We start from the raw sequence: 25,176 nt of genomic DNA on the forward strand, positions 1-25,176 counted from the left end.
CATTACTCCCGCTATTAATATTTTACTCTTATTAATGAAACAATAGTAATAACATTTTACTACTTGCCCGTAATCATTGTTACTTTCACTACTCCCGCCGTAATTATTGTTCTTTCCTCTCATCACATTAATATTGATAATTTCACTACTTCCGCCGTAATTATTGTTACTTTCACTATTGCCGCATTAATATTGATTATTTCACTACTCCCATTGTTGTTTCTACCACTTTCACTAATCTCGCTGATAATATTGTTACTTTTACTATTCAAACGTGTGATTACTATCATATAACTATATCCAATGTTATTACAATTCTTTTCTTTACTGACGAAATTACTTTTATTACTTAAGCATGCAATTTTAAGAGGATTCTATATTTATATAAATATATTACATATATGCATTAAATCAAATCGAAACAATTATGCAATATTATATATTATGGAATCTAACTTGAATTATTTATAACCTACTTATGTTATATTTTTGTATGTTAAATAATTAACATCTCTATACATCTAATAAACTATAAAGTTTAATAAAATTGCATAGATTTTAAATTTAATATATAATTTTATGATGTTAATAATTAATAGTAATGTTTATACTAATTAATTATTTTATTTTAAGGAAATTGATCATCTTCTAGTGTTCTATAAATATTTAGGAAAATTACCAAACATCTTCTTTCTGTTAGTCTCCTTGAAATTGACCATCTTAATTAATTATTTTATTTTAAGGAAATTGACCATCTTAATTAATTATTTTATTTTAAGAAAATTGACCATGTTTTAGTCTCTTACAAATGTTTAGGAAAATTACCAAGCTTCTATATAATTTAATTTTAACCGAAACTTAATAATATTTGCATTGAGATCCCTTAATCGGGTCCATCACACGGTGCTAGTGATTTAAAACTATATAGTATAATTAATTTGTATAACTTTCTTTAATTACATGGAAGTCCCTTGGTTTCTGGATTTAATATATACTATTGATATGACCATTTTACCATTTTTTTTTTTTTTTGAAATTGTCATCTCATTAATAATCAACTAAGCGTAGGTTACAATGAAGATAACAAATAGACAAAGGAAAATCAAGATTGCTAACGTAAAAAATACATTCAAAATAACTATCTAAATATCGTAATGGTATTACCCTCCAAAATCATAAATTTCTTGAATCTATGAAAAATCGATGTCTTTGCATCCTTCTTGATGGAGGGAAACAGTGTAGCCGTCTTGATGTATTCATCCACGAAACAAATCTGATAATCTCCCCGTCGATTAAAACTTATTATATTGATAACAATCCCACGAAAAAATGGAAAAACCCCGAAAGAAGGGACGGAACAACAGATCTCACCAAAAGGGAGACTATTATTGAAAATAAGATAGATCTGCATAATATTAGTTGTTTAAGAAAGCTTTTGTGGGGCTTACCATCGATGGATGATCGATGGAAGCCCCCGAATAATAATGGAGGCTAGGTTTTTAGAGAGGGTTTTTTTAGAGTGACCATTTTACCATTTTAAATAATCACAAGATAATTTTACCTTTTCCGTCTTTATTATTAAATAAATCCCGTCTTATGTTGAGATCGTCTCAAAAAGACCTACACTCTTTTGTATAACCGTTTTACAAGAGATTAAATGTTCTCTAGTTACTTCACCTTTTTTTTTTCTTTTTTTCTTTTTTTTGTGTGTTCGAGCTTGTATTTCTTATCTTCTCTAACAAAAAAATATTTTAACCATTTTTATTGTGCAGAACTCCGACTCCTTATACCCGTCACCCAACACCGGTCTTTGGTAATCGAGCGGTAGATTTTTTTTTTTGGGAATAAATTAGCATCGTAAATAAGGAGCATGAGCACATTACTGTGTTACCAACGAAATCTTAATGTATAAAGTGAGACATAGTTTGGTCGTATAAGCTATAAGCTTCACCATGAAAGTTGGCGATCCAACAAGCAAACAGATTTAAACAATAACAGTTCAGAATATATTGCAATGACATGACAGAAATTACAGTCTGGCGTTATATGGCACCTGCACATAAATTATGTCAGTTTTTGGTATAAAGCATGTTAATTCCCTTTATACGAGAAACAACCTTACAACTACTAGTATATTACACACGTTCCATACCCCTTTTTGGCTGGCTCCCTTTACACCAAAAACATAATATTTCTACTTGTCTAGTACTTCCTCCATTCAACTCCAAACTACCATAGTACACTTTTCACGTTTCTGCACAACGTGTTTTTACTTGTGAGAAATATCATTAAAATACGATATGCAAAAATTATAAAAGTTACATATTTTTAATGTACTCGTAAAGACGAATCAAATAAGATCCCACAAGAATATATTTTCACTTATATATTGAGAGAAAATTGCAATTGAAGATTCATTTGTGAATAGTATGCAAAAACCAATATGGTAGTTTGGAGTTGAATGGAGGAAGTATTTCAAAAAGATACAAACTTACAAATCTCTTCAAATAAGCTTTGTTATAAAATCTAGAGCGTCCAGCGATATCATAGCTGCGGAAGTTCATATCATTTGACTAACAAAGTCAAATAACGACAATATAAATAGGATAGAGGGACTTCTAAACAGGGGAATGGAATAATCAGTATAGCATATCAGCACCTATAAATTTCAAATTAAGCTAGAATCCAATGAAATTAGAATGCAAGCCACACGGTATATTTGCACGGACGTTGTGCACCAGTCGCAGTTAGGTCTCCCATAAGCTGAATGCTTCCAATTTTGCAGTTGTGAGAAATTTTAAAATCTCCGTCGAAAACCAAATCAAATGACAGCTGAAGCTGAAGGAGTGTCCTGGCTCCTGGCTTATCATGCCATAATTAGCTTCTTGTCACAGGTTTTGGCTTGGACAAACACAATTTCTTTTCCCATGCTACTTTCGTTATCGATTAAGTACCTGTGAAATGCCACTGAGAGTTGCCTAACAACACAAAGCTCAATTCAGAATGCAATGCTCCTGAGTACCGGCGAAATGGGGATGACATACCCTGGCATACCTCTTTTCCCTTAACCTCGACACCTTCACATAACTAGTACAGTACAATTTGATGACCATAGGTCCATAACACTACACAGGTCTAACAAAAGTCAAATAGAGTCCAATTTCTAAACACAACAAAAGTTAAACAAATAGGTCCATAACACTACCAGCAAAATTCCATTAGGACTGGAGACTGTGGGGGTGTAGTTTTAATTATTAAATAATATTTGATTATCAAATTAAATTAGAAGAATTCGGGATGGAAGTTTGGTTATTAGCCTATTAGTAGCATATTCACAAATAGTGGATTTTGACCAATATACTGTCAAAATATGTCGTTTACCAAATCTATGAAAATAGTAGATTGATGGCAGAGTCCACTAATTTCACTTAATATGTTTTTACGAAACAGGGCCGGTATCGAGTTTGGAAAGCAACGATTTTTTTTGCCAAACCGAAGATCTCATGAAGACGATTAAATTCATACCAGCTCCACTTTTACTTCCCAATAGCCCTCTCTGTAGAGCAATTGCCAGTTCCGACGATAATTCTGCACCTCCTTTGCCCTGACATGCCAAAAGCACTCAGTAACTGATGTCTAATACTTTTAGAAAGTTATCCAAAGAAGGAATCAATTAAAGGGAAACTAAAATAAGGGCACACGTAGAAGGGATTAGGCTCGAGATTGAACCCAATTATCGTACTGTAAAGATCGAAAACTGAAGTTGAAATTGGATGTGTTCTACTGTTTCTAAAACAAACTAGAAATATAAACAAAAAATCTGCAATTACTGAAATCTTACAAAGAAGAAGATAACACAGCCAAACCATGAAAACCGCTAAGAATATAAACATTGTCAATCAGTTCAGACGTCAACAGGTCAGGGGAACTCAGCATGAACTACTTCAGATAAAATACATACCTGATACATGGGTGAAGCTGTTGCACTACCAAGTTCAGGCCGATAAGAACTAGGTCTACCAAGTTCAGCCTGCATTTCGCCATAAATACAACATTGAACAACTAGTGTTTATTCAAATGTATCAAACTTCAAAGAGAAGAAATAACACTGCCTTCACACTTGCAGTAACATCAGTTTCCCTTATCTTGATACTTTGTGACTCGTCATCCTGTAACCCCCAACGTATACATTATACAATAACGCACATAAAATACTCCATTTGTCTTAAGTCATTCGTTTACCTCTTTTATTCCGCCGTTTTACAGAGATGGAAATAGCTGAACTCATTTGAGATTCTTCCTCCGCACTTCCATCAGTAGATAAGTGAGTAATACCTTGACACCTGCACCATAAAGGCATCCAGCAAATTCCCATCAGAACTGACCACAAGACGGTCTATATATAAATCCCAACAGGTCTTTCCCTCCACAATGCATAGAGATGAAAGATCAGTTCCAGTCCCTGAAAAACCGTGCAGGAATCATTGCTATAAAATTAAATCAAGGTTTCAGTCACGGTCACAGTATCACCACAAAGTGCAGCCGCAGCAATTTTCAAGACCTTTACAGATGATTTGCTTTTGGTTTCAATCTTAATTTAAAACATTGAATTTATTCATTGGAATATCCTTAATCAACCATTAATGTATTGATGATATAACAAATATCTTTTGAACAAAATTTCTTACCAGCTCCACTTTTACTTACCAATAGGCCTCGCTGTAGAGCAAGTGCCAGTCTGACGATAATTCTTCATCTCTTTTACCCTGCGACATGCGCTAAGAGTCAGTAACTGATGTCTGACAATTCTAAGTTATCCAAAGAAGGAACCGAATAAAGGAGGCTAAACCAAGGGCACACGTAAGAAGTAGATCACAATCAAGAGTTTGACCAAGCCATCGAATTGTAATGTTTGAAAAGGGAAGATGAAATTGGAAGTGTTCTATTGTTTCTAAGAGAATCTACAAATTTAAACAAGAATTCCGCAATTACTGAAATCCTGTAGAGAAGACAGCATGAACTACGTGAGTTAAGATAACTACATACCTGATACATAGGTGCAGCAGTTGCACACTTGCACTGCAATCAACGTGTATTGAAACCTTTCCATGATCAGGTCGAGAAGAACTAGGTCTACCAAGTTCAGCATGCATTTCGTGATAAAATTTAAAGAACTTCTGTTTATTCACAACTGTAACAAAGAGAAGTAACACTACCTTCACACTTGCAATAATATCAATTCCCCCTATCTTGATTCTAGCCGAACCATTTGCCTATCATAGATTCAGTGACAAAAACAAAGATCAGCTTGTACCCCAATTATATGCAACTAATTAAAGTTTGCCCCCTCCTTCAGTCATTTGTTTACCTTTTTTTATTTTTTGTGACGGGTATTTTAGTTAAAGGTAGCCAAATGATTGAAATGGAGGGAGGGAGGGAGTAGTATTGTACCTGAAAGAAGTTGTAGCCATCATTATTAACATACAGTACAATAATAAAAAAGAAAAGTGGTCTAGATTGTAAAATGGTAAACACAAATACACAATAAATAGTGCGATCATTATTATTTCCTATTAATCTATTATCATATTATACACAATAAGACTATTCTCTACCACATTCTCAATTCATGGACTATACACCAGTTGTACGGTGTGAAAAAGCTCACCTTGATAAGGTTTAGAAGTGTGTTGTTCCCGCTTCGGCTGAAAAAGCTCTAGAAGCCATCAGCTCTGAAATTCAGATAGTCGGCTGCACGAATTTGAAAGAAGTCATTGATAAGGTTTTCAGGAGACTAGATTGACTACATACATCGGGAGACGAGACATACTCAATTTCACCATTGTATATCTCACCTTGTAGGACTTGTAAACTGTAGCATTAGGTTAACATATGTAAATATATGGACAAGTATGCGGTATGTCCAGATGTATCTCAATTCTCGAGCTATGAACCAAAGCTTTCAATTTGATTTAGCAGAGAAAGATAGGAGCAAGGAAGGCTAGCCCTTGGCAGTATTCCGATGTGGGAAAATTTTGGTCGAGAAATATGTGAGGTGTATTTCCCATGTTTGGTATGCGGGTAATTATTCACCTCCTGGAATTATTACATTACCCACCCTTCCCCCGGGTAATGATTAAGGGAGTAAAAGATCTACTCAGTAATCATTACTCTTATGCCAAACATATCATCAAGGAACTCATTACCCCACTAATTAATTTCCCAGTAATTATCGCCCAATAAAACTTGCCCCTTAATAATTCCATGGATTCCAGGCAAGCCCTAAATTTTGGAATCTTTATATTCATGCTCTGAGAGTGCACGACTTAAAATGATGGCGAGGTAGTAAACAATTCACCGTGTACTAAAAATGAATCCAAATCAGAAGAAAATTATGACCTTCTAAGAGTAAGGTAGTTATCAAAAGAACCGTTTTAAGTTTACGGGTGGTAAAATACTAATTGTGCAGGGTGCAAACTTTTACCACAACTTCCATGACAAAAAAAATGGAGAATTGATTCAAGATAAATTATGCATAAACTTATGTTACTACTCATTTATTTAAATTCATATACCTTTCACAAATTTTGAAAAATGTAACGATGCCTCTGTTTATTTCAAGTTTGCCTGCCTATCGGCTATCGCCCATCTTTGTTCATGTTGCTAACCTTCAGTTTGGTCGTACTCCTTCATTTTGTGAACCCGGAAGTTAACTTAAGACGGCTTTCACACACAAATAAAATATAGGTTAAAATATAAAAAGATTGTGAGAGGTCTTAAATTAAGACGGTCTTAAGGCTTAAGCAAGACCAAATCTCGTCAAATATTTTGTAGCTGTATATGTACGGTGTATAATACTCCCTCTGTCCCGGTCATTTGTTGTCCTTTTCCATATTGGGGTGTCTCAGTGAGTTGTTGTCCTTTCTATTTTAAGAATGAACATGATGAGCAATTTGATCATTCACACTCAATTTATTCCACTTGGCATTTAGTAATTGGCTCATTTCTCTTTCCTTGGTCTTTGTGCCAAAACCAAAGGACAACAAATGATCGGGACGGAGGGGAGTACAAGTTATCAACCAACGTCAACTATGGTAACAAATAGCGACAATATAAATAATATGGAGTGTGTATTCTTATTTCTTCATATCATTTGTCTACCAAAGTAAAATACCAACTAATGTCACTTAACTTAAGATCTAATAAAATAATAATCGGATTCACGTAATAATGTACGGAGTATAAGATAGAGTGCACACTATTCTCTACCACATGTCAATACGTGAGATGTGATGGACGAGGGGCCAGTCCTCCCCATTCGGTTGTTGGCATCTTTCTTTGAGACTCCGGGAACACCATCCAATGATAAGCTCTTGGAGAGAGGTGAGTTTGGGCATCCATTTTGGCATGGATTTCAGGTTGGGACAATTCCTAATGTAAAGATATTTGAGGGAAGTGCAGTACTGTAACCCCTCTGGCAATTCCTTCATCAATTCCAAGTGTTGAAGAGTAGCAGCAAGGTTATGCCATGACATCCCACCCAACTCCACTTTTGGACAGTCTCGTATATACAAATACTCCAAGGCAGAAAGATGCTCCAACCATCCTCTTATGCTAACAAGTTTCGGGCAAATGCCGATGCGTAGGGTTCGCACGGAAGACAATAAAGAGGTCGGAAACTCATTTACTTCTCCCAATCTCTCCATTCTCCTATCAGACACTATTTCTATCTCTGAAAGAAACTGAGTGTACTCAATTGGCATTGATTTCAGCCACTCCAAGTTGTTGATTTCCAGTCTCTTCAATTTGGTACATGACAAGGGACGATGTGCGCACCTCATATCTGCTCTGGAATCATATATTATGAGCTCTTCGAGTTGCGGACATAAAGGTACAAACATCATATTTCCACAATTTCTTATACTGAGAATCTTTAGTAGAGGAAAACAGGGAGATGATTCCCACTCTACTTGTCCTTCTCGGCTCCTCCTACTGTCATTAGAGTTGACCATGTGCGACCCTGATTCTGATCTCCGCCACCACCCTTTTAACTTAGGCAACTCATGAATACTTAGGTTATCGAGGCTGGGAAAGAAGGACAATCCTTCATCCGAGACAAGTGTTTCTGAGTCCGCCACATACTCCATGTTCAACAATCTTGAAATATGTAGCGTTTTAAGGTAGGGAAGTTTCCTAATCTGCCAAGGCAGATAGAGCAACTCACTGCAATTTTTGATCTTCAAAGTGACAAGATTAGGGAAATCAAACAATGCCGAGTTATCCCCCCTCCGTGGCCATCTCGGTATTGTCTCACCATGATAACTCTCACTAGGGTTGACTACGTGCGACCCTGATTCTGTTCTCCGCCACCACCCTTTTAACTTAGGCAACTCAGAAATCTCCAGGAAATCGAGATAGGGAAACAAGGATGATCCTTCATTCGAGACAAGTGTTTCTGAGTCCGCCACATATTCCATATTCGGCAATCCTGAAATCTCTAGCGTCTTAAGGCGGGGCAGTTTCCCAATTTGCCAAGGCAGATAGAGAAGCTCACTGCAATTTACGATCCGCAAAGTGACAAGATTAGGGAAATCGAACGACGCCGAGTTATCCCCCCTCCCTGGCCATATCGGTATTGTGTCACCTTGATACCCCCTCAACTTTAATGTTTTGACATTATGATGAGGCTGCATCTCTTCCAGCAATGCTTGCTCAGACTCCTTGCTTCCATACTCTCTCCAGTGTCTAAAGTTAATAACAATATTCTCTAGGTGTTCCTTACTCCTTAAATAGCCTCCTCCGCCATGTTCTTCCTTCACAAATTTTGCATTTTTAAGAACTGCTATTTCAATCTTCAATTCCCCTTTCAAGTTGTTCAGGTGCTTTAGGTCTTCCAACCCATGAAAACATTGCTTTGAAGTTGAACTTGGTTGAGAACCAACCACAAATTGGCTTAGAGTTTCCAGATTGGTACATATCTCATTGCATCACAGCCAACTATATCTAAGGTGCTTAGATCAATTAGCTTGCTCACATCATCTGGCAATTGTTTTAAACTTTTACAATTATATAAATTCAAAGTTTGGAGATTTACTAGCTTTGTTATTGACTTGGGAAGAACTTCTAGATGGCAATTGCCTGAGAGGTCTAAACTCCTCAGATGCAACAGTTTACCTATTGATTTTGGTAAACTTTTGGCCCATGAATGACTCAAATCTAAAGATATGTCCATTTCGGTATTGATTTACTTGCTAGTAAGTCGCCCACTCTATAGTCCACAAAACGACCCTTGATTTGAAGGCATGTACGAATATGAGTATTATTGAAGATATGTTGTGCATAAGAGTCACTCATACTAGAAATATCAAAACTCATATGTGGTGCAAAAGAGACCTGGCGATCTCGTTTAACCACACTAGAAGTATCAAAACTTATCCTACAAATTTCTTTGCCTGCTACTTTTTCAGCAAAATCATGCAAGAGATCATGTATCTTAAACATTACTTTCTTCCCGATTTTATCCTCGAGTATATCTTGGAAAAAACACCTTTGAAGCAATATAAGAAAGTAGTCCTCGCCCAAATTCTGTGAGTTAATGTAGCCTTGTGCCATCCAAAGTTGAATCAACAGTTGCTTACTAATCTGCCAATCTTTGGGAAAGATAGCACAGTACGCAAAACAAGCTTTCAAAGAAGAGTTGAGTTGATCATAACTTAACTTTAGTATGCGGGTTATTGTATCATTACTTCCACCGAGAGAGTCTAACCCTTTTTCATGAAATAACAGCCACTTAGACATGGATTGACCACGCAGAAGACTTCCTACCACTCTAATAGCAAGTGGAACATTGGTGCACTTTTTAACAATTTCTTTGCCAAGTTTAACTAGTTCATCATCTCTTTCTTCTGCTTGAAACGCCATCCTTTCAAACAAATGCCATGAATCGGATTCTGACAAACCTCGCAACTCATGCATTTGATCACCTGCAATCATTTGGGCAGTTGTTTTCGAGCGTGTAGTTACAATTATCCAACTCCCCCTTCCGCCAACCTTCAAAAACCCTTGGAACTGCTGCCATTCATGATAACTTTCAGTCCACACATCATCTAACACGAGCAAGTATTTTTGCCCTCCAAGTCGCCGCTTAACTACATGATGTATGTCCTCCAAAGACATTTTATCACTAACTGAGAATCCTTTCACCACCTTCCCTAAATGCCCTTTCAAGTCCAACTGTTGTTGATCCTGATCAGCGATGCAAGTCCACCTCTTCAGTGGGAATGCCTCAGTGATCCTAGGATCGTTAAACACAAGTTGGGCAAGAGCGGTTTTTCCTAAACCTCCCATCCCCATAATGGCAAGCAAAGAAACATTTGGGTGATCTACATTATGAGAACCCAACAACACACCTACAATCTTCTCCACATCTTCCTCTCTCCCGATGATTACATCAGACAAACAAGAAGAAGTCTCCTCCTTTGTAAATTTTATAGGCTTATAGTCAACCTTAAAACTAAACTTATAACTCTTAGTGGCAATGGTGTTCAACTTGTTGTTAACCGTTTTGACTTTACTTGAAAGTCTGTGAGTAAGAAGCTTAAACCGAGAAAAAAAGGAGATCACCTTGTTGCTTCTGAGTTGATTCTGTTTGGCAAGGGTTAGGAACTCATCTAACACATCATCGGCATCATAAACAGCATCTCTGAGCTCTTGAATGTAATGCTTCTCTTGGGCGTTAAGAGAGTCCTGCTTGGCATCAGCATCCTCAAGAACAGGTCTGACAGTTTCGACAGTGTTTCGGAGGTCATCAAGCTCGGATCTGCAATGAGAAATGGAGAACAATGATTGCAACTGAGCCAAAGTTTGGATAGCAGTAAGTATAGTTTGAACTATAGCTAACGTTGTTGAAACGTCCATGATTGTGGGAAAATGAATGATCTCACTGAGTTTCTCTTTTTTTGTTTTTTTGGTTATGTTTGTAATTTGTAAATGCAAGATTTCAGATTAAAAGTTCTACTCCATTAAGTAGCAAACTAGCAACTAGAAGGGCTGACAGCTGACTTGGTAAAGATTTTGTAAAGATTAGTAACCACATGTTTACAGCACATCATGTGGATCATAAATAGAGTTGACTTCGCAAAGACTCTGCCATTGAAATGTTAATGCCCTTAGGATGCCCAGTATCGAAAATATATACTCCCTCCGTTCCAGTCATATGTTTACACTTTCTTTATTTCCCCCTCACAAAATAAAGAAAGTGTAAACATATCACTGGAACAGAGGGAGTAGTAAAATAATTAACGCAAAAATGATAATTGAGCGCTTTGTTCAATAATACTTTGTAACAAGTACTAATTCAATTTTTTTGGTAAAGTAAAATTGTATCATTATATCTTTTATTACAAATTTCTTGCACAACTCAAGGAAATATTTGTGCTTCATGTATCCACCAACGAGGTAAAAAGTTCAACACGATACTCTAGTTGCTTAACGGCCTTGTTTGGCAAACAGTAGAAAACAAATTAATAATAGCGTATAACATTATAAAAATATATGGTTTTAGTAACATATTTGACTATCAAATTAAATTAGAAGAATTCGGAAGGGGTGTTTAGTAATTAGCAGATTATAAAATAATTAGAATGGCCTCATATATAAATTGAATATGTTAATGCAATATATAAAGTATGTTGCTATTAGGAGCATATTCACAACTATATAAGGGCAATAAGGATAATTTGGTCATTTTCAATCTAAAAATAGGCGCATATATAGTAATAAACCAATTGGATACATTATAGATTTATAGTGGGTGGGCCCAAATATGTTGCTTAGAAAACAGGGCTAGTACCGAGTTCGAAAAGCAACAATTTCTTTTGCCAAACAGAAGATCTCGTAAAGACGATTAATGTAGAAAAAACGTTGTCACTTTGCGAACACGTGACCAAGAGATGTGCAGTCAAAGTTTACTAGATGATGATGAAAATATGAAACCTCTGTCAATGTAATTATGACAGGAACTGCAGAACCATCAAACTGTAGAAACTTTTCATCACTGACATCAATTTCTGGCTGATCACTTGAAGACCTAGGGTCAGAAGCAATGACCGGAACTAGTGGTACTCCGTATCGCTCAAACAAAAGACCTAAAACCTTTTATAATTTTAACTCTTAAACATGGTGAAACTAATAAAAGGCTTTGTCAAAGATAAAAGAAAGGTAAAGAGCGAGAAAATGAAATGCCGAAATCTGACAGAAGGTGGGTGCATCAGTGGATAAGCAAGTGTATACTACCTTGACGGCGTTGACGCCTGCACCTAAAGCATCCAGCAAATTCCCATCAGAACTGACCACAAGGCAGTCTATATATGATCACAACAGGTCTTTCCCTCCACAACGCATAGAGATGAAAGATCAATTCCAGCCCCTGAAAATATGTAATAGAATCATTGTCCTAATATTTAATCTCGGTTTCAGTCATGGTCATAGTATCGGCTTTTACGCCAATATCGACTCTAAATGCGGCCAATATCGACTCTAAATGCGGCCGCAGTAATCTTCAAGACCTTTACAAAACATTCACATTTTGGTTTCGACCTTGATTTAAAAAACAATGAATCTATTCATTGCAGTATCCTTAATCAATCATTAGCGTATTGGTGGATATATCATATACAGAGTATCATGTGAACAAAAATTCATACCAGCTCCACTTTTACTTCCCAATAGGCCTCTCTGTAGAGCAAGTGCCAGTTCCGACGACAACTCTTCACCTCCTTTGCCCTGTGAAATGCTAAAAGCACTCAGTAACTGATGTCTAATACTTTTAGAAAGTTATCCAAAGAAGGAATCAAATAAAGGGGACTAAAACTGATGCGGGAGCATTACATCAAAAACAAGGGCACAAGCAGAAGCAGATCATAACAGTATCCTCTCCATTCGGTTGTTGGCATCTTTGAATGAGACTCTCAGAACAATGGCAAAGCTTGAGTTCCTGGAGAGAGGTGAGTTTGGGCATCCATTTCGGCATGGATTTCAGTTTGGGATACCACCCAATGGTAAGAAATCGGAGGGAAGTGCAGAACTGCATCCCCTCTGGCAATTCCTCCATCTCTTCCAATCCACACAAATCCAAGGAATGAAGGGAAGCAGCAAGGTTATGCCATGACATCCCACCCAAATCCACTTTTCGACACTCAGATATCCCCAATTCCTCCAAAGCAGAAAGATGCTCCAACCATCCTCCCATGCTCTTAAGTTGATATCACAATGAGCTGCATCTCCTCCAGCAATGCTTGCTTCCATACTCCTCTAGACATCTAAAGTTAATAACAATCTTTTCTAGGTGTTCCTTACTCCTTAAGTAGCCTCTCCTGCCATGTTCTTCCTTCACAAATATTTTGCATTTTTAAGTACTGCTATTTCAATACTCAAATCAATTCTCAGAACAAAAACACGCATACAATCAATTAGATATTGTCGATCAATTTTGAAATTTGATTGAAACTATGTGAACAGAGATATAGCGAATTTATTAGATGGATTAATTTTCCCATCAATTTTTTTCCCTAAAATTATGTATCTATTTCCCAATCAATTTTACCCAAATTCAAATGAGTGGGACGGAGAAAATAACACGGTATTACTGCGATCTCAGAAAAATGCGTACTGCGAGTGCGAAACAATGAAATTAAAGAAGGGTAAGAGAATTACCTCAGTAATTAAAATCTGGAGTTAAATCTTGATTTGATCGGAATCCTGATTGACTTTTGTCTTTAAATATCAATTTGTTTTTGTAATTACCATTGGGTTTCCTTGCAAAGAGGTAGAAAAAATCGTTCACAAGTGACAAATTTTAAGTTCTAAAATTATTTCGTCATTTGTTTAGCTATTTTTTTTAGACTTAATTTCAACTCATTTTAGTTCAGTTTAACTCGGTTCAGATCAGTTCAACTTCATTCAGTTCAGTTTTTCTTTTCACAAATTATTTTTTAAACTTCAGTTCAGCTCCATTATTTCAGTTCAACTCTATTAAGTTCAGTTCAGGTTCAAATAATTTCAGTCCGAAAGAACAAAGTCTAATAATTTGTTTACCTGCCCCATTTCCGTAAGATATGCGAGGAGTATTTTATTGAAATGAGGGCAAACATAAGTGTTGGGAGGAAGTATATTTTTTTGGTCGAAATATATTAAACTTATATATTAAGAATGCTTCTAATATGCAATTTGATCTACAACATCTACAAGGTCCCAAGTTTACCATAGATTTTTGTTTTCTAAGGTATGGTATACCCTCCTTTTGAAAAAATTAAAAGTTTTGAGTGACCACAATTCTAGAGACTCGGCCACTAATTTAGAAAGCAATGATTTTTTTGACCAAAACGAAAATCTCATAAATATGATCAATTTAATGAAAAATTGATCTCGCTGTCAAGCGAGGTAGCTCCCATTGAAGCAATTGTAGCAGCTCTGTGATATAACCCTATCTTTCGCTACTGGTGGACTGTCGACCGAAAGGCCGACAGTCATAGGTCAAGATTATTTAATCTCGGGGGCACCGGTGAATAAAGAACAAAATATGCCATAGTACAGGAAAAAAGATTCAATCGCATTCAATCGCTCTCATAGGAGAACCAATATAACGTATTGAATATCCCTTATAGTTTTAAGCGCGGAAAATCCATAGTAGTAACATAATTTCTCAACGGAAACAAGCATTTTATAATGTACATGCATGTAGAAATATTTCTACACCTAAAATCGCCATTACAGAGTAGAAATAAGAACTCTAGGTATGAAGGTTAACTCCATTTCATGATTCCTCCTGACGAGCTTGTGCAGTAGCTATCTCAGAATCTAACTTGTTCAGAAATTGCTCACTGGCATGTTTAGCTACAGAGATCATGTCATGGATCATGCTTGGATCCGAACCAACCCCGCTACGTTTGGTTAGGCCACAAATATGACCTTGCCGGTTTACAGAGATGGAAATAGCTAGAGATGGAAATAGCTGAACTCATTTGGGATTCTTCTGCAATTGCATCTACTATATAACGTTTTCCCAACAACATCAAATTGGCATTCAAATAATGTACAAGCCAAATGAGAAATAATGAATCTATTCAAATCCATCGTCCTATTTATATTGTTCTCTTTTGACTTTGGTCCTCAACCATTTGACCGACAGCGATATAAACGACAAATATTGAGCTGATATGATTCTTTCGGAATGCCTTTGATCAACATCGATATAATAGCCGACAAAGTTCATATTATTTGATCACCAAAGTCAAATGGCAACAATATAAGTACGATAGAGGGGGTAATCTTTATACTAGATGATAAAAAGGAAAATTTGAAACCTTTGTCATGTAATTATGATAGGAACTGCCGAAGTGTTAAACTGTAGAAATTCATCGTCGCTGAAATCAATTTCTGGCTGATGAGCTGATCACTTGAAGAACTAGCGTCAGGCCGTCAGCAGCAATGACCTGAACTCGTGGTACTCCTGTATCACTCAAAGCAGCCTGCAGAAACACAGAAATTCAGTCCTTTAAGCAGATGCTCCATTAAGCTTTAACACCTAAATAAACACAACAATAGTAGTATCACAGTGACAACTACAATTGGTTCGATACACTGTATAATACTTCGAGTTCCATTTCACTAAAACTCTTTACTCCCACCTACCATGCATCTAAAAAGTGAGAACATGATGTCTCCGAACGACGAAAACCAGACTGACAGGAAAAATAAGTTATCAACTTGAAGCAAATTCTCTAGGAGAGGGATATGGGGATAACAGTGTGAGAAACAGAGGAAATTCTCATTTATAACATTAACCTTTTTAAACCAAACCCCTACAACATGGCGAAATTAATAAAAAGCTTTGTCTCAGGATATAAGAGGTAAAGTGCGAGCATATGAAATGCCAAAATCTGACAGGTGGTGGCAGAATCAAGTGCATCAGTAGATAAGCGAGTAATACCGTGATACCTGCACCTAAGGCATCCAGCAAATTCCCATCAGAACTGGCCACAAGGCAGTCTATATATAAATCCCAACAGGTATTTCCCTCCATAATACATAGAGATGAAAAATCAATTCTAGGCCTGAAAAAAACGAGTTAGAATCATTGCCATAAAATTAAATTCTAGGTTTCAGTCACGGTCACACAGTACCGGTTTTTACGGCTTAATCTCACTAAATGTGACTATTATCACCTCAAAATGCAGTCGCAGCAATTTTCAAGAACTTTACACAACATTTGCATTTTGGTTTTGACCTTAATTTAAAAATAATGAATTTATTTGGTGCAATATCCTTAATAAACCATTACTGTATTGATGCTATAACAAATATCTTTTGAACAAATTTCCAACCAGCTCCGCTTTTACTTCTCAGTAGACCTCGGTGTAGAGCCAGTGCCATTTCTGACGACAATTCTTCACCAAATAATGAATTGATCCCTCGGATATGTGCCAAGACTCAGTAACTGATGTCTGACAATTTAAGAAAGTTGTCCAAAGAAGGGATCGAATAAAGGGGAGGCTAAAACAAGGGCACAAGTAAGAAGCGGATCACACTCGAGAGTTTGACCAAATCATCGAATTGTAAAGATTGAAAAGGGGAGATGAAATTGGAAGTGTTCAATTGATTAATCAGAATAAACAAAAAATCATGTAAATGCTAAAGAATATACACATTTTTGAGTTCAGACTTCAACAGGTCGAGGAACGCAGCATGAACTACGTGAGTTAAGATAACAAACGTTCATCAGAAACTTATATACAAACTACCTACCTGATACATCGGCGCAACTGTTGCATTGCAAGCACCTTAAATACATTATGACCAACCTTTAATAAACAGAGTAAAAATTAAAAACCAGTTTATTCAAATGTACTCCCTACGTCACAAATCACAATCATTTGTTTAACTTTTTTAATCTTTGTGCGGGGTATTATAACCAAGGTAAACAGATGATTGACGTGCAGGCAGTATCAAAGAAAAGTAATTTACGCTGCCTTCACATTTGCTTACTAATCTCCCAATCCTTGGGAAAGATAGCACAGTAGGCAAAACAAGCCTTCAAGGACGGGTTAAGTTGATTGTAAACAAATGATTATGATAGAGGGATACCACCTAATTCTGCCACAGCTTCCATGACAAAAAAATGTAGAATTGATTCAAGGTAAATCATGCACAAACTTATGTTAGCCTATTGTGTTAAACAGGCTAGAATCCAATGAAATAAGAATGCAAGCCACACACGGTATATTTGAACGGAAATTGTGCACCAGTTGCAGCTAGGTCTCCCATAAGATGAATGCTTCCATTTTTGCAGTCCAAATCCCTGTGGAAAAACAAATCAAATGACAGCTGAAGCTGAAGGAGTGAGTGTCCTGGCCTTAGCATGCCCATAATTAGCTTCATGTCACGGGTTTTGGCTTGGACAAACACAATTTCTTTTCCCTTGTTATTTTCGTTACCGATTAATCAATGTACCAAGTACCTGTGAAATGAAATGCCTGAACAACACAAAGCACAAAGCACAATTCAGAATGCAATGCTCCTGTGTACCGGCGAAATGCGGATCATATACCCTTGCTAAAGGCTTATTTGGCACAACTCTTTTCCCTTAATCTCGACATCTTCACATAACAATAGTTAAACAAATAGAGTTCAATTTCTAAACACAAACACTTGAATTAAAACCGTTCTGCAAAGTACAAAGGTTAACAAAATAATTGCTGCTATCATTATTATCTCTTGATTTTACTATTCCGTTTTGGGTCGTTCCATTTGATTGTTTACGTTTCTATTTTTGTACATGTTTTGAGCTTGTAAATGACCAAAGTGCTCATACTTTTAATTAACCAAGCTCACCCTCCTCAACCCCAACTTAAACCACCGACTACCACTGACAGCACCAACCACCACTAAAATCACCACTGAAATCCCCACAAACCGACCACCACTAACACCACCACCTCCACCAAATCCGACCTCTATCTTCTTATTCCTTAATCTATTAGTATTTGATAATATTCCCATAATATCATACGTTCTACTCCCTCCATTCAACTCCACATGGCCCTTATCTATTTTACGCACTATTCACAAGTGAGCGTTCACTATCAATTTTCTCTCAATACGTAAGTGAAAATATATTCGTCTGAGATCTTGTTTGAATCTTCTTTACGAGTACATTAAAAATATCTAACTTTTATAATTTTTGCAAATACGTAGCTAACGATATTTACCGCGTAAAACACGCGTTGGCAAACGTGATAAAAGAAAAGAGCCTTGTGGAGTTGAATGGAGGGAGTATTTCGTATCCCACAAGACTATTCTCTATGACAAGACAAGTGATGAGATGTGCTGGATGAGGGGCCAGTCTTCCCCATTCGGTTCTTGGCATCTTTCAAACAAACTCTCGGAAGACAGCGCAATGTCAAGTTTCTGGAGAGAGGTGAGTTTGGGCATCCATCTCGGCATGGATTTCAGTTTGGGACACCACCAAATGTCAAGATTCTCTTTAATTCCAATCAAATGCAAGGAATGAAGGGTACCATCTCGGCATGGATTTTGAATTAACTTTTAGTCCCTCCGAATTCTTCGAAATTTCCACTTTTTAAGATTTGCGAGGAATGTTTCAAACAAATAAGCAATTTCTAAGAAAATACAACCGACAAATAAACATCTGAAATGAATAAGAAGGGAGGTAGCAATTGATTTGAGGTTGAGGCCCAACTATTATACCCTCGAACTTTGTCATTTTTCATCTGGTAGCCAACTTTTTAAGTTTGTGCACCTTGAGATTTGATTTTCAAGCACAACGTGCCCTTTTTATCGTTCTTAAAATTTTCAATTGAGCATAAATCATAAACCAGAAATCGAAATTGACTAATTTTTTTTTTCCAAATTGATGACCTCTTCGAGATCTACATCATAATAAAACGAAAATGGTCATTCGAAAATTCAAAATCGAAAATATGGTTGATTTGAGATTTTCGATAAGAAAAAACCGTATAAAATGTCAGTCGACAATTTTTTTTCCCAAATCGTATATTATGGCGAAATAATCATTTTAGAAAAAAAGATTTTGCCGAATCTGAATTCCGGTCTAGGAGTTATGCTCATTTGAATTTTTTTATAGTGACTGATGGGGCATATTCTGCACCGCTGACCAAGTCAACATATTGAGCAAGGTCAAGGGTATCCATAGCAAAGTCAACGAATTAGACAGCCTAGCCGATACAATCCATCGGCCTATCACCTGGGTCTCGGCCAGACAACTAGCCAGCCGGGACACAGATCCGCGTACTCATATCCAAGACCCTCGGCGAGCCTGCCACAGGTCCATCGGCCGAGGGTACAACGGTCTTTCCACCTGATAGCCACTTGGCCACTTGGCCACTACGTGACAAAAGGTGAATGTCTATAAATACTCCTCAACCTTCATTGAGGAAAGGATCCACAAATTGACCTAATAACCACTATTCATCTGGTAATATCTTCCTTATTTCTCTACAATACACTCTTAGCCAAGTAACAACGACTTACTTCTCTAAGTTTACTGACTTGAGCGTCGGAGTGAGTACGCTCGGCCAAAGCCGAGCCCTCAGTTTGTTCATCGTTTCAGGAGACCGCAGGAAGGATTCTAGCAAGGACATCATTCTACTAGCTACGAGTGGTATCAAACATCTGCTCTGGATTTACACCCGGAACAATTGGCGCCGTCTGTGGGGAATTAGACACTAAAAGCTAGTCACATTCATTCCCAAAACAACAAAAACAAAAACACAAGAAAAAACCCACCCCAAAAGCTAAGATGTCAAAGCAACAAGTAGTCGTGACCGACGAAACCGAGCTACACCAAGATGATACATTTCACCATTCTGGAGTAGTGCAACCCTCCACCTACGGAGTAATCCAACCGAATTTAATGCCGAGCATTACGGACACACCGCCGCCCGCCAACCAGGTCACCATCATGGGACAAAAATTGACATAGCGAAACGAAGACACTCCTGGACTCGATTGGGAGTGCACCACCACACAGCACGCCAACACAAGCGGCGAGCCGTCCAGAGAACAGGCCCCGAACGTGACTCCAAGAAACTTGAACGGAGCCTTTGAGAAGCGGACCATATCAAGACGCCGGAGGAGCCCAAGGTGGTCGTGGTAAACATAAGTCCATCTCGCACTCGGGAGAGGACAAAGACGTCGCCGCAACACCGACGAGGCACACCCCGGAGAACCGGGGCCCGACTCGGAGAGTCGGAGAAGAAGCCCAAGTCGGAGAAGGAGTCCTTCCCACTACGAGGAGAGAGGCCGGACTAGGAATGTGAGGAGTCGGTCGCCGCGTGTCATTCGACACGTGATCAAACAGCCCCTCAGTGACTATGTCCTAAACACCGCCGTGCCACCCAAGCTGAAGCTGCCGACGCTCACGTACAAAGGAGATAGTGATCCAACCGACCACGCCGAGGCCTTTGAGTCTCACATGTCGGTATGGGAACAGCCCGATGAAGTCTGGTGCCGGGTCTTCCCAACGACCCTGCATGGGATGGCTCAGAGTTGGTACAAGGGGCTTCCCGACGGCTCGATATATTGTTTCGCCGACCTAAAGGACGCCTTCTTAGCCCAGTATTCTTGCAACAAAAGGACGGTCGTGGAGACGTCGGACCTCCTAACTATCAAACAGGAGGAGGGCGAGTCTCTACGAAGCTACGTGAAGAGGTTCGACGGCAAGGTTCAACAGATTCGGGAGATCAACCCCGAACTAGCGGCTTTCGCACTGATGAAAGGCCTCCCGAAGGGAAACTTAAAAGACGAGCTCATCAAACACGGAGGTTTGGGGCTGAGTGCCGTCAGGAAAATGACCGATCAGGCCATCAAAGTAGAAGACTACCACAAAACCTGGGTAGGCCCCAGCGAGACTGAGCCCTCAGAAAAGAAAAGCCGCCGGGATGACAGTCCGGATGAGAGACGCCGCGACACTAACAGGTCGCGATCTGATGAGAAACGCCGTGACAAGAACAGGTCACGGCCCGATAGATCTGCCAAGAAGCAGGACTCGACGGGCGCCGGGGGGAGTTCGGGGATGTTTTACCAAAGGCATTACCATGACAAAACCCCTCTCGTCGCACGGCCGCCCAAAAATTTCGCCCGAGCGGCGAGGGCCGGAAGTGGGAACGGCCTCCCAAGCCAAAAGGAGATGGTGACGCGAACCAAGATCTGCGAGTACCACGGTTGTGCCGGCCACCTCATCGACAATCGCCGACTTTGAAGAATGCCATTGAAGAGCTAATCCGAAAGGGGTGCCTCGACAAGTATGTGGCCAAAGGCCAAAGACCGACGCCAGGCGGCCGGATAAGAAATCCGTTTTTCAACGGATAGGAGTTATCCACGTAGTCATCGGAGGTAACGAGAACGGCGGGTCGGCTCATGGGCACAAAAGGCACCGAACGAGCCGTATCGGGCCATCAACTTTGTGCCCAACACAACGACCCCGCCTCCGGATTCCCGATATGACTATTGGAGGGAAGGACTACGAGGGAGTCATCGCCCCTCACAAATGACCCGCTCGTAGTCAACTTGGACATTTCCAACCACTGGTAAAGAGGTGTCGATTGACACGGCGCCTACACGAACATCATGTTTAGGGAGTGCTTTAACAGCCTCGGCCTTAGACTCAAGGATTTGAGCCCCTGTACCCATCCACTGTACAGCTTCTCCGGGGCTGGCCTGGTACCCTTGGGTTCAATCAGACTCCCGGTGATGTTCGGCGAGGGGAATGCGGCCAAGAATGTCTTAGCCGAGTTCGTCGTCATCAACGGCTCATCCGCCTACAACGCCCGATAGGCCGCGTTACTCGAGCGATGCCGACGCAGTGATGTCCATCCGGCCCCGACACTAATGTATGTCTCGGACCGGGGGGAAGCACATAAGCTCGTCTCCAAAGACGAGAAGGACGAGGTGGTCAACATCCGGATATCCGCGGAGGATGCAACATGCAATCCCTCAAAGTAGCGAAGCGATCGGAGAAAGGAAAGGCTCATCCTCACAACCAAAGGGCGACCTTATGGATGCAACCGACGGCTGACGTGGGAAGAGCATGCAATCCCTCTAATAAGGCATTAGGAAACTAATAGACCTTGTTTAGCGCCGGAGGTGCCCAAAACAGCTGTGGGCACCCCGACGCATGTTAATATCGAATGTAAAAGGGACCAAGTGTTTCATCAAAATGTTCAATTTTCAGGCTAGGCGCCATCAAGAAGCCGACGCCGTCTCATACTGTCGATTGGATAAGAGCGGCGTTCGTTGTGAAAACGACGACGCCTGCTCACACTGTCGATTGGACAAGAGCGGCAGTCGTTATAAAGACCAAGCCGACGCCGTCTCATACTTGTCGATTGGATAAGAGCGGCGTTCGTTGTGAAAAAACGACGACGCCCGCTCACACTCGTCGATTGACAAGAGCGGCATCGTTATAAAGACCGAAGCCGACGCCGTCTCATACCGCCGATTGGATAAGAGCGCGTTCGTTGTGAAAACGACGCCCGCTCACACTGTTTGATTGGACAAGAGCGGCAGTCGTTATAAAGAATGAAGCCGACGCCGTCTCATACTGTCGATTGGATAAGAGCGGCGTTCGTTGAAAAACGACGACGCCTGCTCACACTTTGCGATTGACAAGAGCGGCAGCGTTATAAAGACCAAGCCGACGCCGTCTCATACTGTCGATTGGATAAGAGCGGCGTTCGTTGTGAAAACGACGACGCCTTTTACTCCACTGTCGATTGGACAAGAGCGCGTCGTTATAAAGACTCAAGCCGACGCCGCCTCATACTGTCGATTGGATAAGAGCGGCGTTCGTTGTGAAAACGACGACGCCGCTCACACTCGTCGATTGGACAAGAGCGGCGTGTCGTTATAAAGACTGAAGCCGACGCCGTCTCATACTTTGTCGATTGGATAAGAGCGGCGTTCGTTGTGAAAAACGACGGCCTTTGCTCACACCTGTCGATTGGACAAGAGCGCGATCGTTATAAAGATCAAGCCGACGCCGTCTCATATCTGCGATTGATAAGAGCGGCGTTAAGTTGAAAAACGACGACGCCGCTCACACATCCGATTGACAAGAGCGGCAATCGTTATAAAGATCAAGCCGACGCCGACTCATACATCGATTGGAAAAGCGGTGGACACCATGAAGAAATGTAGTCTTTGGGCGATCACCCCAAATAGTAGACACTCCGGCAGTCACGTAAAGTGGTAGACGCCGCGTAATACGCTATCCGGACGCCGACTCTTACTGTCGTACCGACAAGAGCGCGCGATCTCCATCGTAGCGTACACCGCGACAGTCGCGGCCAGCGCATTTGATAAACAAATCAAAATACCTTGGAAACGTTAAGTTGAGATAAACGCTCTAAACCGCCTCGGCCAAGCTAAGTCGAAAACAAAAGGAGACGCCCAATTAAAGACGTCAGAAGGCAACTCAGGCAAAGACGAGAAAAGACCTCGGCATGCCGAAGGCAAAGGAAACAAACTCTTATTAATAATAACAGCTTACAGGTGGAAAGAATGCAGACAACGGCCGTCCCCATTGGGGTAAGACGAAACATGACCTACCAAGGTTGTACAAAATACAAGGAAAGAAAAACAAAAATTACAAGCATCATTTGAAGCGCCAAAGGATGGCAGGGAAGAAGGGTTTAGCAATTGACTCCCAAGCAGCACTTGGTGGTATGTGAGGAGCTGAGGCAGATCTGCTGTAAACTTGTTCTCATCAAACAGCACTTGGTAGTATGTGAGGAGCTGAGGCAGATCTGCTGTAAACTTGTTCTCATCGAGCAGCCCTATGCCTGTTGCTGCTTACCATCAGCAGCGGTAGCCACATCTTCTTCAATGGGCAACCCAGCAGCTTTCTTAGCAGCCTCAGCTCTGGCCTCGGCGTCATCAGCCGCCCTCATTCTGTCAGCTTCCTCCTTGGCCGCCTTAGCCTTCTCAGCAAGAGCAGCTCTCTCCGCGGCCGCCTCCTCCTCAATTTTCGCCCTCACCGCCTCCTGGGCCTTCTCCGCCATGGCTTTCTCCTTAGCCGCAAGCTTATCATCAAGCAGCTCGTTATATCTGTCCCACGGAAAGGAATCCTCAAGAGGAAAAAGCTCCTCGATCACTTCCCTGGCGGCTCCTTCAAAATGGATCTCGGAATCGCGCACGATTGGGGAGCATGACGGTCTGGAGCATCTCAATGTCCTCCTCCTTCTGCTTGATGACGGCCTCTTTGCCCCGAATCACCCCCGCCCGGGCCTTAAACAGCCCTCGGATTCGTTCCTCTGCTGGAGATAGAGGTCAGCACGCCCCTGTACAAAGTTACACTTCTCCAACAACTTCGCAGCTTTCGGCGTGCCGCAGCCTCGGCCTTGGCTCTCTCCGCCAGACGTCCTTTTCAGCGTCCTCCCGGAGTTTTCTCCACCCAGAAGCGCCTTCTCAGCATCTTCCCTAAGCTTCCGCTCATTGAGGAGATCCAGCTTCGCCGACGCAGCCACCCGCTTAGTGGCATTACGCTCATGAACAGCTCGAGCCACGGCCTTCTCTTGCTCCGTGAGACGAGCACCGGTAATCACGTTCCACCTTGCCAGCTCCCTAATCAACTTCGTGCCTTCCTCTATAAGCTGGGAGACGGAAGCCCTCTGGGATGAAGGGACGGTGGTGACAATTTGACCACCAGCCCGCGGCTGAGAGGAGGAAGCCTTTTGGGATGAAGGGTTGACGGTGACGCCTTGATCACCGACCTGCGCAGAGGACCCCCCTACCTGCTGCCCAACGAGACCAAGAGCCGACTGCGGTTGGTCTGCAAAAATTTAATAAAGACATCGGTATCAACCTGTATCGACATATCAGAAAGCCCGGCTGAATTTGAGTCACGGGATAGTTAGTTACCATGCTTGGCCTTCTTGACCGGAGGAGGCAACTCCTCGCCAGCAGAGGGGTCTTTCTTCCTCTTACGGATGAGAGGAGATCCCTCCCCATCAGAGTCCCCCTCAGAAGGAATATCAACAATCTCCACCTTCTTGGGGGGAGGGATAGGAGATTGAGCCGGGGTCAATGGTGTTTTTCGCGTCCGACGCACTACACCGCTAACGACCCTCGCCTGAGCCT

General features: G+C 40.5%; 3 protein-coding genes across 16 annotated transcripts in view; all 3 read right to left on the reverse strand.

The window, feature by feature from the left end:
* The window catches only part of LOC141611111 (putative disease resistance protein RGA1), a 30,577-nt gene extending 19,477 nt beyond the window's left edge, over window positions 1-11,100 (reverse strand). The window contains exon 1 of the mRNA XM_074429542.1: window positions 8,992-11,100. Coding sequence (XP_074285643.1) covers window positions 9,217-10,917 — 1,701 coding nt within the window. The 5' untranslated portion in view covers window positions 10,918-11,100 and the 3' untranslated portion in view covers window positions 8,992-9,216. The remainder of the gene's footprint in view (window positions 1-8,991) is intronic.
* The window catches only part of LOC141611112 (uncharacterized), a 137,110-nt gene continuing 114,323 nt past the window's right edge, over window positions 2,390-25,176 (reverse strand). For 3 of the 13 annotated variants that reach the window (XM_074429551.1, XM_074429555.1, XM_074429554.1), the window contains 4 exons: window positions 4,708-4,766; window positions 4,243-4,343; window positions 3,962-4,030; window positions 2,390-3,604 (listed from right to left, as the gene is read on the reverse strand). In XM_074429551.1, coding sequence (XP_074285652.1) covers window positions 4,285-4,343; window positions 4,708-4,766 — 118 coding nt within the window. In that variant the 3' untranslated portion in view covers window positions 2,390-3,604; window positions 3,962-4,030; window positions 4,243-4,284. Of the gene's footprint in view, window positions 3,605-3,961; window positions 4,170-4,242; window positions 4,344-4,707; window positions 4,767-5,046; window positions 5,134-5,216; window positions 5,452-5,668; window positions 5,752-6,575; window positions 8,995-25,176 lie in introns of those variants that run through there. The other 10 variants (XM_074429548.1, XM_074429545.1, XM_074429550.1 and 7 more) reach the window with 10 other exon arrangements.
* LOC141611110 (putative disease resistance protein RGA1) overlaps window positions 15,039-25,176 on the reverse strand; it is a 135,958-nt gene continuing 125,820 nt past the window's right edge. For both annotated transcript variants that reach the window (XM_074429540.1, XM_074429539.1), the window contains exon 2: window positions 15,039-15,527. The gene's annotated coding sequence lies outside the window, so the exon portion shown is untranslated. The remainder of the gene's footprint in view (window positions 15,528-25,176) is intronic.

Source organism: Silene latifolia, chromosome 11 (assembly GCF_048544455.1).
Source record: "Silene latifolia isolate original U9 population chromosome 11, ASM4854445v1, whole genome shotgun sequence".
NCBI lineage: Eukaryota > Viridiplantae > Streptophyta > Magnoliopsida > Caryophyllales > Caryophyllaceae > Silene > Silene latifolia.